General features: G+C 15.7%; 5 protein-coding genes across 5 annotated transcripts, besides 34 other annotated features; 3 read left to right on the top strand and 2 right to left on the bottom strand. All coding sequences in view use genetic code 6, as the record gives it.

The window, feature by feature from the left end:
• Window positions 1-50: 50 nt before the first annotated feature.
• Window positions 51-137: a microsatellite.
• Window positions 138-788: 651 nt separating this feature from the next.
• Window positions 789-830: a microsatellite.
• An 8-nt stretch (window positions 831-838) lies between these two features.
• Window positions 839-865: a microsatellite.
• Window positions 866-1,316: 451 nt separating this feature from the next.
• Window positions 1,317-3,956, bottom strand: IMG5_034150 (hypothetical protein; the record flags this gene model as incomplete). Its single annotated transcript, XM_004039043.1, has 8 exons — window positions 1,317-1,580; window positions 1,631-1,678; window positions 1,716-1,783; window positions 1,834-1,915; window positions 3,060-3,170; window positions 3,296-3,488; window positions 3,653-3,666; window positions 3,813-3,956. Coding segments are annotated over 8 exons (924 nt in total), but the record flags the coding sequence as incomplete, so codon positions are not given.
• Window positions 2,206-2,261: a microsatellite.
• Window positions 2,261-2,331: a microsatellite.
• Window positions 2,733-2,790: a microsatellite.
• Window positions 3,367-3,414: a microsatellite.
• Window positions 3,676-3,731: a microsatellite.
• Window positions 3,687-3,790: a microsatellite.
• Window positions 3,690-3,768: a microsatellite.
• Window positions 3,957-3,965: 9 nt separating the features above from the next.
• On the bottom strand, window positions 3,966-4,723 carry IMG5_034140 (hypothetical protein; the record flags this gene model as incomplete). Its single annotated transcript, XM_004039042.1, has 2 exons — window positions 3,966-4,557; window positions 4,610-4,723. Coding segments are annotated over 2 exons (591 nt in total), but the record flags the coding sequence as incomplete, so codon positions are not given.
• Window positions 4,657-4,705: a microsatellite.
• Window positions 4,724-5,378: 655 nt separating the features above from the next.
• Window positions 5,379-5,459: a microsatellite.
• Window positions 5,460-5,581: 122 nt separating this feature from the next.
• Window positions 5,582-7,229, top strand: IMG5_034130 (hypothetical protein; the record flags this gene model as incomplete). The annotated part of the gene is made up of 5 exons (XM_004039041.1): window positions 5,582-5,587; window positions 5,640-5,774; window positions 5,819-6,120; window positions 6,179-7,009; window positions 7,058-7,229. The coding sequence occupies 5 exons, from the start codon at window positions 5,582-5,584 to the stop codon at window positions 7,116-7,118; spliced, it is 1,335 nt and encodes a 444-aa protein (XP_004039089.1). The 3' UTR covers window positions 7,119-7,229.
• Window positions 7,214-7,256: a microsatellite.
• A 146-nt stretch (window positions 7,257-7,402) lies between these two features.
• Window positions 7,403-7,452: a microsatellite.
• Window positions 7,408-7,471: a microsatellite.
• Window positions 7,414-7,472: a microsatellite.
• Window positions 7,415-7,470: a microsatellite.
• A 354-nt stretch (window positions 7,473-7,826) lies between the features above and the next one.
• Window positions 7,827-7,858: a microsatellite.
• Window positions 7,859-7,905: 47 nt separating this feature from the next.
• Window positions 7,906-7,956: a microsatellite.
• A 73-nt stretch (window positions 7,957-8,029) lies between these two features.
• Window positions 8,030-9,001, top strand: IMG5_034120 (nmda receptor glutamate-binding chain, putative; the record flags this gene model as incomplete). The annotated part of the gene is made up of 4 exons (XM_004039040.1): window positions 8,030-8,269; window positions 8,338-8,411; window positions 8,503-8,812; window positions 8,879-9,001. 4 exons carry the CDS (start codon window positions 8,030-8,032, stop codon window positions 8,999-9,001), a joined length of 747 nt encoding a protein of 248 aa, XP_004039088.1.
• Window positions 8,285-8,331: a microsatellite.
• A 3-nt stretch (window positions 9,002-9,004) lies between the features above and the next one.
• Window positions 9,005-9,082: a microsatellite.
• A 1,258-nt stretch (window positions 9,083-10,340) lies between these two features.
• Window positions 10,341-10,387: a microsatellite.
• Window positions 10,388-11,047: 660 nt separating this feature from the next.
• Window positions 11,048-11,092: a microsatellite.
• Window positions 11,054-11,149: a microsatellite.
• Window positions 11,058-11,141: a microsatellite.
• Window positions 11,058-11,150: a microsatellite.
• Window positions 11,058-11,153: a microsatellite.
• Window positions 11,090-11,146: a microsatellite.
• Window positions 11,101-11,154: a microsatellite.
• Window positions 11,105-11,150: a microsatellite.
• Window positions 11,155-11,498: 344 nt separating the features above from the next.
• On the top strand, window positions 11,499-12,679 carry IMG5_034110 (tubulin-tyrosine ligase family protein, putative; the record flags this gene model as incomplete). The annotated part of the gene is made up of 5 exons (XM_004039039.1): window positions 11,499-11,646; window positions 11,771-11,898; window positions 11,976-12,097; window positions 12,146-12,251; window positions 12,296-12,679. 5 exons carry the CDS (start codon window positions 11,499-11,501, stop codon window positions 12,677-12,679), a joined length of 888 nt encoding a protein of 295 aa, XP_004039087.1.
• Window positions 11,653-11,727: a microsatellite.
• A 628-nt stretch (window positions 12,680-13,307) lies between the features above and the next one.
• Window positions 13,308-13,351: a microsatellite.
• Window positions 13,352-14,200: 849 nt separating this feature from the next.
• Window positions 14,201-14,246: a microsatellite.
• Window positions 14,209-14,249: a microsatellite.
• Between the last annotated feature and the right edge of the window lie 604 nt (window positions 14,250-14,853).

Here is a 14,853-nt window from a genome sequence, read left to right as displayed (position 1 = left end):
AAAATAAAGTAAATTACTAATTAGTTTAAAGTACGTAATAAATAAAATAAATATATATATATAAGAATATATGTGTATAATATATATATATATATATATATATATATATATTTATATATATATATATATATTTATATTCTTTTATTAAAATTAATTAAACAAATTATCTTAAATTTATTTAAAAAAATAATTTATAAAATTATAATAAAAAAAATATATAAATATTATTAAATAAATACAATAAAAATTATATTAATTAAATATAAAATAAGGAAAATATTACAAAAAAAAATAAAAATTATAAATAAATATTTCTATAATAATTTATTTATAACAAAAATATTTATAAATTATTTTGAAAAAAAAAAAAATGTTTAACTTTAGATAAAAGTGCTGGATTGTTCTTATTATATTTTTTTGGGTTTTATTTTTCAATGGATAAGATTTAAAAATTAATAATGCATGGATTTTCTTAGCTATAGTCTTCAAAACTGTATTAATTACAGGTTTTATTTATTTTAAAAGTTTAAATATTTACAAATAAAATTTTTTTAGATCTTATGTTTACAAGTGAAAATTAATTTATATATGAACCAGACTATAACAATTGGAAAGAAAAAGTTGAAAGAGGATAAGGATATTGACAAAAAAGCAATTTTATATATATATATATATGTAATAATTTTTAGTAAAGAAAATAAATGTTAAATTTTTTATTTTTTTAAGAAAATTATTTTTTAGAAATTCCTAATTTATTAATTTTACATATTTTTTTTGTAAAAAAAATAATATATATATATATATATATATATATATATATATATATATATTTAATTTATTTTTAATATGTTTTTAATATGTTTTTTATTCATATAATATTATTATTTATTATCTTTTTTCATTCTTATAAAAAATATAAATACATCTTTTAATTTTTTTTTATTCTTTTTTATATATATTATTTAATTTATTTTAAAGATAAAATTAGATTTTTATATTTATTCTCGTATTTTATAAATATTTTTTGTAAAAAAATATTTATTTTATTATTTATAAAAAATAAACATTTATTTTATTTTCATCAAATAAAATTTTTTAATTTCAATCCAATTTCCCATTTTTTAATAAAATAGCTGCACATATACTTTTTTTTTAAATGCAAATATATTATATATATTATATTTATTTATTTATTACTATAGAAACAGCAGTTAAAATTTCTATTAAAACAGTATAGTAATAAAAAGAATAAACACAATTAATATCACCCTATATAATAAAAAATTTCAATTATTAAAAAATAAAATAAAAATTACTTTAGTTTATTCATCAACGAAAAACTCTTCTTTTAAATTACATAAATTATAATTATTAATTAATGAATTTCTTATTGAAATATAATCAAATAAAGCTGATATTATCATTAATACAGATAAAAACATTGCCGAAACAGTATGCATATTTGAATATTCTTTATCTTCTTTTTTTAATGCTAATGCAGCTAATATAATACTTACAATTGACGATAAAATAAAACAAATCCTTATTTCTGAAATTCCTGATTACCAAGGACATGATATCTATAAATATATATAAAAAATTTAAAATAAAATATTATTTTTATATTTACTTCAGCAGTAGCATTTGCATTTTAATCAGTATGCAAACTAATTAAACCCTTTTTAATTATATTTTTTTAAAAATAAAAATAATACGTTTAAAGGACCTTATACAGTTTTGCAATTTAATTTTTTTCTTACTGCCATACAAAGTTATTTATTTTCTTTAAAAATACATTAATTTTTCACAATAAAAAACAATTTTTTTTTTTACAATGATTATCTTTTTCTAAAATGCAATTCCAAACATCAGAAATACCACTAACACTCATTACTAGTAGGATAAAAAGTGCTATCTATATATTTTTTCAAATAAATTAAAAATATTTTTAATGATAAATAGATTTGAATTTATTTGTTAAACAAATGATAATATTATTAGATTAAATGCTTTTTTTGTATTTTATTCACTTTCATATATATATCTTTTTTCTTCCCATATATTTTTCTTTTAAGTTAAATCGTCAAACATTAATTATTTGAATTTATTATTAGAATATTTATTTTAAATATATTGTATCCTTAAATATAATATAATATTATTTAAATTAATTAGTAATTAAAAAAAAAAATATATATAATAAATAAATTTTTAATTTTAAAAATAATATTAAAATTTATAAAATAAAAAATAAAATTAAATATATATGTATATGTATATGTATATATATATATATATATATATATATATATATATATATATATATATATAATTATATTAATATTTACACATTTTAAAAATAAAATATAAGCATTTAAGTTATATACTATATTATAAAATTCAATCCTCATTATCGTCTCCGAAAATTGATTTAAACAATTCTAAATCCGGTTTCGCTTTTTAATCTTATTTTTATTAAATTTCTTCTTCTAAAGCATTATCAATTTATTATAACTCTTTACTAATTTATTAATCTCTTATATTTTTTTCTTCATTAAATTTCTATCCCACATCATAAATTTGATTTTCTTATTCTTTTTTGCTTTCCTTATTATAATCTGCTTCTACATAAGTTTGTTTATTTGATTTAAATTATGTAGGAAGCCCATAATAAGAAGGATCAACATTTTAAGGTTATATAACTTAACCAAGTTTAAATTATTTTTATTATAAAAATTATTCTTTTTCTTATTATATTTTAAATTCTTTTTCTTTTTATTCAAAATATTCCCTATCTTTATATGGAGGAACTACCCCAAACCTTTTACATAATAGTTTTTCTGGAAACCAAGGTTCCACAATTCTGAAATTTTTAATTGAATCAAACTTTTCTTATAATTACTCTATTTTTTAAAGAATGTTTTTTTGTTTCTATTCTGGGTTATTTTATTTTGTTTCTTTATAATAATTTTCAAATTCTTTCTCTTCTTTTAATTTTTCTTTATAACTCATTAACTGTTTATTTATTTGAAAATATATGTATATATGTATATATTTACTTGAAATTATTCTTAAAAACCACCTACTTATTTTCCTTCATATTCCAAAACCCAATTTTCATATCTTTTTTATTTATTAATAGACCATTTTTAATTAAAATTATTTTTATTCTATTAATTTTATTATTATTTTTAATAAATTTCTTCTTATATTTATTCTGTTTCTTCATCTTTTCCTTTAATGAATTTTTTAGTTTAAATTTATTTCTTTAATTTATCTTTATAAATATATATACAATTACAATTTTATTATATTTTTAAATACCCATGCTTTACTATTCTTCAAGTAATTATCTTCTTTCTTCAGCATTTAATTTTTTGTATTTTTTAATTTATTTTTAATATTCTTTCATTTTTCCTCCGCTTTATAAATATTCCTTCATTTTTTTGTAAGGATCATAATTTTCAGGTATGTCAACTTATATTTAACTTTATAAAAAAATTTAATAAATAAAAATATATGTCTAAACAAATAAATACTTATTTTCGTCAATTAATTAAATAGTATCTTTAAAAAATTAAACTTTTTAAATTTAATTAAAATCAAGTTTAATTTATTTTATATTATTATCATTATAAATATTATTATTAACCTCTTGATCATCATCTAAAATAAATATATAAATAATATATATATATATATATATATATATATATATTTATATATATATAAATGCATTTTTATATTTATATCAATATAATTATATTTATATTGTATTTTATGTATATATTTTTTATATAATTTATTAATACAATTTATTTTTTCATTCTTTAATCATCAAAATAATCATTATCTTCATCATCTTCTTCATAATTATATTATTTTTTAAAATCAGTATAAATTCTATTTTTTTCTTTTTTATTTAATTCCATATTTTCAATTTCTTCTTAAGTCATAAATTATTTTTTCATAATTCTATTAAATTCTTCTTCAAAAATATTACTTCTTTTATTATTTGCATTATATCCAATGCCATGAAAATTTTATTTAATTTAATAATTTTCCATATCAGTAAACATATCAAATAAATCGACATTTTCTTCTTAATATTATTATAAGCTTTTATTTTTTTTCTGCTTTTAATATTTTATAATATTTCCCATCCTATAGTGTTTCTTGATTCTACAATTAATTCATTAGGTGCTAACCCTAAAATACTTTAATTAATTATTTTAATTTTTAATATAAGAAAAACTATATATACCTTTATCCTAAATTTTTTTAAATAATTTCTTTTTTTGTGTTTGAATAAGTTTCAAATTCATCTTTTGCTGTTAAATTTTATCCTATTACATGCCCTCCCTTTATATTTTATTTATTATTAATATTCTTATAACAAATCGAAATTTCTTAAAAATACTAAATCATCTTCATCCATAAAATCTTATATATTTTATGCTTAAGATTCTGCTTTTTTATTTCTAGAAGAAACAAATGTTTTTGGGGCAAATCCTTATTCAGATCCTACTGTATTATTATATCCAGCTTAAAAACCACCTTTTTATATTTTTTTATAAAATAAATTAAATATTTTTTTATTTATATTTACCTGTAAATGCGCCATGAAATCTTTTTTGCCCTTTTTCATTTACTGCCTTTTTATATATATATTTATAGATTATTTTTAGATTAATATTTATTGATTTATGCTTTTTAATTGTATTAGTGCTATCTTTTGTTTATTTCAGACTCTTCAAATCTAGTTCCTATAAGAATATGATTCATTTTTTTTATTAATTAAAATTATGATATTTAAATAGATATATATATATATAAATTAATAATTATTAACTATATAATTTTGCTTTATAAATATAATATTAAATATTTTGTTTATAAATAAATAATCTTTTAATAAATATTTTTATAATTTATAATTATTATATATAAAAATTATTTTTTATATTTTTTTAATTAAATTAAAGAAAATAAACAAATTTAATATTTAAAATACTAATATATTAATAATATTTAGATAAATTATATATTATTTTGTCTAAATTAAAATAAAATAAAAATATAATATATTTAAGAAAATTTTGAAGATTTGTACATTAAGTATGAACACGTTATGTTAGAAACAAAAATAGTAATAAATAAATTATAAATAGTATATTTTATATTATAATTTAATTAAATGTAAATTTATATTGATAAATGTTTAAAGCATCATATTTATTATTTTATTTACTTTAAGTTGTTATGTATACCTTTTAATTTTTTAACTAATTTTTTGTATAATAATTATATTCTTCGAACTAATATTTTATAACTTTACGTCACAAATAATAATGAATCATTATATCGATTTATCTCGAATATAAATATAATATATATATATATATATAATTAAATATATATAAAATATATATATATATATATATATATATTATATATATCTTATTTTTTTCTTAATAAAAAAAAATTAAAAAATATTTTTCTAATTTAAATTTAAGAAAAAAGAAAAAACTAAAAAAAATATTAAATTAATATATATAAAATAAAAAAAAAAAAACACAAAATGAAAGTAATTATATTTTTATCTCAATATATATACTTAAAAAATAAAATAAAAAAAGATCGAAGAAGTTAAATCAACAACCAAAACCTAAAGAATAGCATCTCATTCACACGTAAAAGGTCTCGGTTTAAATGAAGAAGGAACTGCCGTAGCTGTTGCTTCTGGTATGGTAGGCTAAGAAAATGCTCGAGAAGTAAAAAATAATTAATATAATTAAAAAAAAAAATAATCAAATAGGCCGCAGGTATAATATGTGATTTAATAAAAACCAAAAAAATGGCCGGAAGAGCAGTTTTATTAGCCGGACCTCCTGGAACTGGAAAAACAGCAATTGCATTAGCTTTATCAACTGAATTAGGTCCTAAAGTGCCTTTTTGTCCTATGGTGGGTTCTGAAGTATATTCTTCAGAAGTAAAAAAGACTGAAATATTAATGGAAAACTTTAGAAGAGCAATTGGATTGAAAATAAAGGAAACCAAAGAAGTTTGGGAAGGGGAAGTTACTGAATTAAAAACCGAAGAACGTGAAGAAGCTGAAGGGTTTTAAAAATTATATTATATTTTATTTTTATTTAAAAAAATAAATAAATAAATATAGATATGGAAAGATCGTATCCAGTGTAATAGTTACATTAAAGACATCTAAAGGCACTAAATAATTAAAACTCGACCCTTCTATATATGAAAATATGTAAAGAGAAAAAGTTTCCACAGGCGATGTTATTTATATCGAAGCATCTTCCGGAAATGTAAAAAGAGTAGGTAAATGTGACTCTTATGCTTCTGAGTTTGATCTCGAAGCTGAAGAATATGTTCCTTTACCTAAAGGGGATGTTCATAAAAAAAAAGAGATAGTGTAAGATATTACATTACATGATTTGGATATTGCAAATGCAAAACCTTAACATGGATAAGATTTTGTTTCATTAATGGGTTAAATAATGAAGCCTAAAAAAACCGAAATAACAGATAAATTAAGACAACAAATTAATTAAATAGTTAACAAATATATAGACTAAGGAATTGCAGAATTAGTACCTGGAGTTCTTTTTATTGATGAAGTACATATGTTAGATATTGAATGTTTCACTTTTTTAAATAGAGCATTAGAATCTAATTTAGCTCCAATTGTAATTTTAGCTACTAATAGAGGTATGTGTACTATAAGGGGAACTGACATTGTATCGCCACACGGTATTCCTGTTGATTTGTTAGATAGATTACTTATTATTAAAACTAGCTAGTATGGAATTGAAGATTTAATTAAAATTTTAGCTATTAGAGCATCAACAGAAAATATCAAATTAACAAGTGATGCGCTTTCTCATTTAGCATAAATTGGAGATAAAAGTAGCTTAAGATATGCAATTTAATTATTAAGTCCGGCTAGTGTTTTGGCTAATACTGAAGGAAGAAACGAAATTACATAGTATTTTTTTTTTTTTTGATTAATAATTTTATTAAATTATTATTTTAGAGATGACATAGAATTGATTTTTCATTGTTTTTAGATGCTAAAAATTCGGCAAAGATTTTGAATTAATAAGCAGATAAATATATTAGTTGATTTTAATTATATTTTTTTAGAAAGAAAAGAGATTCAATATTAAATATAAATAAGAAAATATTAAAAATATATATATATATATATATATATTATATATATATATAGATATTTTTAAAATAAATAAAAAAATAATTAAAAAAGTAATAACTAAATTTAAATATATATTATTAATAATAAATATTTTAAGATATAACTTATATTTTTAATTTAATTTATTATTATTAAAAATAATTTTTTATACAAATTAATATATAGTTTACATTTGTTTTTTAATTTTTTTTTTATTTTATTTTTATTTTTATTTTCATATCTATTTTTATTTTTAATTTGTATATATATTTAAATTTATATTAACTTAAATATAATATTTATTAATATTTCTTCTTTTTCTTTTCTATTTAATTATAAATAAATAATTATTATTTAAATTTATATGATTTTTTTTATTTATATCTGAAACTATCTTTAAAATTTATTAGTAGGTTATATTAATCTCAATTTATTTATTTAAAATATAATAAACAAATAATATAAATAATTTGATTTAATTTTTTGTAATAAAATTTACTTTATCAAGTTTTTTATTTAAAATAAAGATAATATATATGATTATTTATTTAATATTTAAATAAAATAAATCCAAAATTTAAAATTTTCTTTATTGATATTTATTTAATTCTATAATAAAAATTTATATAATAAAAATATATAGAGAATTTCAAATTATTTATATATAATAAAATAATTATTTATTATAATTTTTATATATTAATAAAAAAAATATTTTTTTAGAATTACTTAAAAAAATAATAAATGGACGTCGAAAATTAAGAAATATAATAACAAAATATTAATTACATTAATAACCCAAACGGATTTTAAATGCTTGAGAAAGACGAAATATATGATAATTCTTCATTATTTGAAAACCCAAATATAAAATTAAGCTTTATAAGGAAAGTTTATTCAATATTATTTTACTAGTTATTTTTAACAGCTTTAATGGTTTATGCATCTATGGTATATCCTGAATACGCAGCTTTTTAAATGTAAAATTATGTATTGTTTATATTTTAGTCATTTATCTCAGTATCGATATTAATAGCAATATTTTGTAATAATGTAAAAGATTTAAATTATATATATATATATATATATATATATATATATATATATATATATATTTTTAGGATATAGCAAGATAAGTTCCTTTAAATTATTTCTTATTATTAATATTTACATTATCTTAAGGATATATAGTTAGGTAATTTTTAAAAATATTATATAAAATACATTTAAAAAATAAAGTTTTGTTTGTTGCTTTGTGGCATATGATGAATATGGAGTTGCTTCAGAAGATGGCAAATAAATGTTAAAATAAATTAAAAATTTTTCTGCATATAAAATAATATTATATTTTTAAAAAGAGTAATTATGGCAGGATTAAATACATTAGCAATCGTTTTTTTATTGACTATTTATGCTTATTATTCAAAAACAGATTATACTGTTTGCGGTGCTACTTTATTTATGCTTGTTTCTGTTTGTTTTTTTTGTTCTTGGATTGTTTACTTTTATGATTATGAGTCTTATAATATACTAATTGTTGTTATATCAGCTATGATTTACGGGTACTATATAATTTATGACACTTAGTTAATAATGGTATTTTTTTTGTTTTCTTATATTTATTAAAAATATAAATACTTATTTTTTTATTTATTTTTTAAGAAAAATAACATTTATTGTCTTAAAATTGATGATTATATTCTTGGTACTATTATATTATATATAGATATAATACGATTATTCTTAAGAATTTTAAAACTTTTAGCTTTTACTAAAAAAAGATGAACTAAATAAATTTAATTGATATAAAAAATATATTTCTATTTAATAAAAAATAAATTATTATCATAAAAAATTAATTTAATTTAAACTATTTTTTTACAAAAAAACATATTATTTATATATTTATTTAAAAAATAAAAAGACATAAATAATCATTTAAATAACAACATATATACATTAATATATAAAAAGTAAAAATAAAAGAAATGCTATTACAAAGAATTGATATTTAAGGTTAATCCCAAATTGCAAGCGAAAACTAAGCAACTAAAAACACCAAAACGGAACAATATTTATTAAAATAAAACATATTCAAACAAAAAAACAATATAGTATAGAGCAACCACACAATATCATTAACAAAATAACAATTTTCTTTTAACCATTATAATTAAATTAAACTAATAAATTAGATTAATGTCTAATTAACAAATAAGCAATCAACTGAAGAATAAAATACAATCGAAAATATAAAAATGCCAGTTTTCAATTAATTAATTTTCCCTTAAAAATGTTCGCTTAGAAATAACAAAAATTTTTTAAAAATGTAAAAAACATAAATTGAATAGTCTTAAAAATACTAACAAAATGAAGAAAGTACTTAAGAAAACTAAACAAACTAAATAAACTCTATATTTAATATTTTTCCTTAATATTTAACTAATTTATAATATTTATAACAACAAACATAATTGAAATAAGATTAAGTAAAGTCTCTTATTGCTAAAAAATATAATATGTACGATGATTCATAGAAATAATTAAAAAGTTAAATTTTTTCATAATAAAAAATTCCTTTTTAAAGCCAAAATAGATCTGCTAGTTAAAATAAAGTAAATTTTGTTTTTTTTGTTGTTGTTTTTTTTATAAAAAAAAAAATCATATAGGCTTAAAAAAAATTAAAAATAAAAACATAATTAATACATGCAATTGCTTAAGATTCTTAAACTAAAGTAGAGATTAAAAGAAATTCTTTAAGAAATAATATTGTGACAAAATCATATATAACAAATAAAGTAATATTAAAAATGTCAGAAGATGATAAAAACAAATGTATAAGGTATTTTAGATATAATTTAGTATAACTTTTACATATATTGGGAAAAAAAGAAAATTATTTCAATTATTTGAATAATAAAAAAGAAATTAAAACTTTTTTATATTTAAATAATAAAGATGAAGTATTTTATTTATATTTTAATTTAAAAAATAAATAAAAAAAAATGATTATATATATTTTTAAAGGAAAATCAAATTAAATTTACATAAAATACATTAAATATAATTCAAAAGTTATTAAAAATAGTTAAAACAAAAGGAAAATATAAATATAGGGAAAAGTATAAATATTTATTAAAAAATAAAATAAATATTTTATAAAATTTAAAAACAGATTCAATTTTTTAAATTCAGCATAACTAAAATCTATAAACTATGATGTAAGAAAAAGACTTTCTTAAATTTAACAATAAAAAGCACTTTAATAAAACTATAAATAAAAAGAAGAATGTGAAAGTTAATCAGACGAAGAACTTAAATAAAAATAAACAAATTCATATTAATAAACAGATTTTGTAAAATGGAAAAAATAAAATAAAATAGATCCAAAAACTAAAGTATTTATTATTAAAGGAGGTTATTAAGATCTTAAAAAAGCTTTAAAAGAAAGGGATTGGGTCGAAAACACAGACTGCTTTTCTCCTTGTTTTGATTTTAAATGGACTACAAAAGTATTTATTTTTATATTTTTTGTCAATTATTATAATAGGTAAGTGATATAGATTATGATAATTTATAAGATTTTTAAATAGTAAATCATTTTGATAATAATTCTGTATTTACAAGTAAATATGGACTTTCTAGAAGTTTAAAAACTTTAATACATTCAGAAAATATGGATATTTATTAATTTTTTCCAAGATGTTTTGATTTAGGAGATTTATAAGAATTCGAAGATTTTATGGAAAATTTTAAATTTACAAAAGTAAATAATATTTGTATATTAATTAAATAATAAATATATAATATTTCTATGTTAATTAAATAAATATATAAAAATTATATATTAATATAAATATTTATTATATAAATATATGTATAAAATATATATATATATTTAATATATATTACATATATATATATAATTTATATTTATTTTTAAAATAAATATATTTTACAAAAATTTAAAAGGCAGAAAGTATGATCCATTAATTTATAGATATATTGAAAAATTCTGAAAAATTCGATGAAAATTTAGAATTAAGTGTTAGGATAGCTATAGATATAATTTAACGAAAATTCATTGATTTCTTTTAATAAATAGATTTAATATATGTAATTTAAATACTAATAAATATTTAAAAAATTATAAATAATATATAGAATTAAGATATATTGCCTTGTGTAAGTTCTGAAGAATGGGAAATTCTATGTAAATAAGAGTTTTAAATAGAACAATCGAAATAATAAGCACTATTTTAAAAATTAAGGGAAAAATAAAATGAGACTGAATAACCATTAACAAATATAAAATAAATATAAAAAAATACTATTAGATCTATGCATAAAATGCTTAAATAAACTATCTTAAATTGACCCTTAATACAATATAAATGGATATAGAAATATATGGATTGTCAAACCGAATTGTTTATTATATATATATATATATATATATATATATATATATATATTTATTTATTTATTTATATATATATATTTATATATATTTTTTTTATTCATTCAATTTAATTATATTTTCTTTCCTATAAGTTTTATCACGAGGTAGAGGAATAAAATGTTTTAACGACTTAGATAAAATATTTGATTATATAGTAGGTAAAGAAACATAATATGTAGTGTAAAAATACATAGAAAGGCCATTATTAATATCAAATAAAGTTAAATAAATATGTTATATATATATTATTTATAAAAATAATAATTAATAAGTTAAAAATATTTATAAATATAAAAGAAATTTGATTTAAGATAATGGGTAATTATATAAAATTTTTGCCCTCCTAAAATATGGTTTTTCGAAGAATGTTATTTAAGGTTTTGCTCAGTGGATCATAATATAGATGATTTAAATAATAAGTATTAATTTAATTATTGATTATTTTAAATAAATAATTATATTAATAGATTTGTACATTTGACTAATAATGTAATTTAAAGATGTAATAAAGACGGAGATATTGATAAAGATGATTTAATGTGGAGATAAGACTAATTTGCTTAATATTTAAAAGTAAAAAACACATTATTTATATTAATATATATAAAAAATAAAAGTAAACTAATAATAATTATGATGTATTTTATGAAAAAATTTAACCTAAAATGAAATAAATTGTTATAAATTCTTTAAAATCATGTAAAGACTAAGTTGGCTCTAGAAAAAATTCAATGGAATTAGTTGGATACGATTTTATGATAGATTCTAATTAGTAACCATGGTTGATTGAAATAAATAGCTCACCTTCAATGGATTATAGTACTTCGATTACTAAAGATCTTGTTTAAAGAGTTTTAACTGACACTGTAAAGGTAGTTGTTGATTATTCAATGGCTAAAAAAGGTACTAAAAAGCTTGTAGATACAGGAGGATTTAAAATTATTTATAAAGGAGAAAAAAACTCTAAATTAAATCCTAAATATACAAATAATAAAAAATGAAATAATTTCAATTTCTCATTTACTTCTTTATATTTTTTATATTTTTTTAAATAATATTCTAATATTGATTTTTTTTTAAAAAAATATGAAATTATTTCATAATTAAATAAAATATCAAAAGATTTTATGTTCTATTTTTATCAATTGAAAATTTATATAAAAAAAAGATTATATAGGATTTTATAAATAAAAAAGAAAACAAATTAATGATTTAATATTTATCTAAATTTATACAAAGTATTAATATTTAGAAATATTAAATTTGTGATATTTTCAAATATCTAGCTAAAGAGTAAAATATATTTAATGTATTAATATAGTAATTTTTTAAAAATAAAGAGATAATTTACTTAAAAATGAAATAGTTTATGAAATATTTAGGCTATTTAATATAAAAAAATGCCTTATAAAATTAAAAAATTAAAATAATAATAATAATTAAATTAGTAATTTAAAATAATTGAAAGGCTTTATAAAATACATATAATTTATTTTATTATGAATTTTAGATTTTATAATATATCCAATTAAATATTTTTGTTTTATATAGTTTATTTTATATATTATATATTTTTTAAATAAAATAATAAAGAAATTAATATTTATTTTATAATGTTAATATAACAAAATATATATATATATATATATATATATATATATATATATATATATTGAAAAGAAATATTATTAAATTAATATATATTTTCATTTTAATAAATATCTATATTTTTAAAATCATTTTTTTTATTTTTTGTGTTCTATTATTAATTTCTTTATGTCATTTAATTTCTTTTTATTTTATAATTAATAAATTATATATTATTATATATATACTTATAATTTAATTTTGCTTTCTTACTTTATCCTTTTAATATTTTCAACACTTAAAAACATTTATTAATTAGTTTTTTTGTTAATTATTTATTCCGAATAAACTGTTTTATGATTATCTTTAAGACTATAATAATTAGATTATGATTTAATATTATTTTAAGAAAATTATAAATTCTAATTCATATTTTATATTTAATCTGTTAAGCAATTAGATTATAATTCTGATGAAATTATTTTATTTTCAAATTTTAGTTTTTCATTAAAATCGTTTTTTTCCTTTAAAATTAAAAAAAAAAAAAAGATAAAATATTTTATAAAATATAAATACTTGCATATTATCAAAATTATTTTATAATGAAATTTGTAAAATATCTTATTTATCTTTTTAATTAAATTAATTTTTTTAATTAGATATATTTTCTTCTAAATTTTTAATAATTTATTATAAAGATTATATCTATTAAATATAGTTCTCTTCTTGTATTTATAATTATTAGTTTTTTTTTATAATTTATATTTCTGACTCTTATAAATTATTTTTTAAATCTAAAATTTGTCTTTAAAATGAAGTTTCGTTTATTTAATTTTACTAATTAATTTACAAAAATATCTATTATTAATCCATTTGGTTTTTTTATTAATCTAAAAGATTTTTAAATTCTTAATTTTATATTTCCAATTAAATATTTTATTATTTTAATTTATTTATTTCTTAATTTAATTTATTTATTTTTAACTATTATTCCTAGTTATTTTAAATTTAAATTAAGTTCGATTCTTTACACAATGTTTTTTATAAAATAATCTCTTGTATTTATACTTTTTCTTTTTCAATATTACTTATTTTTTCTTTTAAAATTTTTGATTTGGTTTTATATTATAAAATTTATTCTAAATATTTTTAATTTTAAATACTTAAAATTTATAATTCCTCTTTTTATTTTTCATTTTAAAAATTATTTTATTCATATTTTTTTTAATTAATAATATTTCTTTAAAAATATTATTTAATATAATAAATATTATTCTTTAATATTTTTTTATTACTTTTTATATTTCATTATTTGCGTTTACAATTTAATCAAATTTTATTAAATATAATTTTTTCATTTCTAATTATTGAATTTAATAAGTAAATTAACAATTCTTTATTTAATAACTCTATATTTCACCTTATTATAAAAAGATAGCTTTCAAACAGTTATTATTATGAAGTAATTTTAAAAAATTAACAAATTAATAATTACTAAGACAATTAATACACTAAAACAGTAGAAGTCCATAAAATATAAAATATCTTTTTCTTGTTTAAATATAAAAGAGAATGTAATTTTTAAAAA

The sequence above is a fragment of the Ichthyophthirius multifiliis genome (assembly GCF_000220395.1).
Source record: "Ichthyophthirius multifiliis unplaced genomic scaffold scaff_1120509249806, whole genome shotgun sequence".
Taxonomy (NCBI): domain Eukaryota; phylum Ciliophora; class Oligohymenophorea; order Hymenostomatida; genus Ichthyophthirius; species Ichthyophthirius multifiliis.
This window is presented reverse-complemented; position numbering and strand designations above follow the sequence as displayed.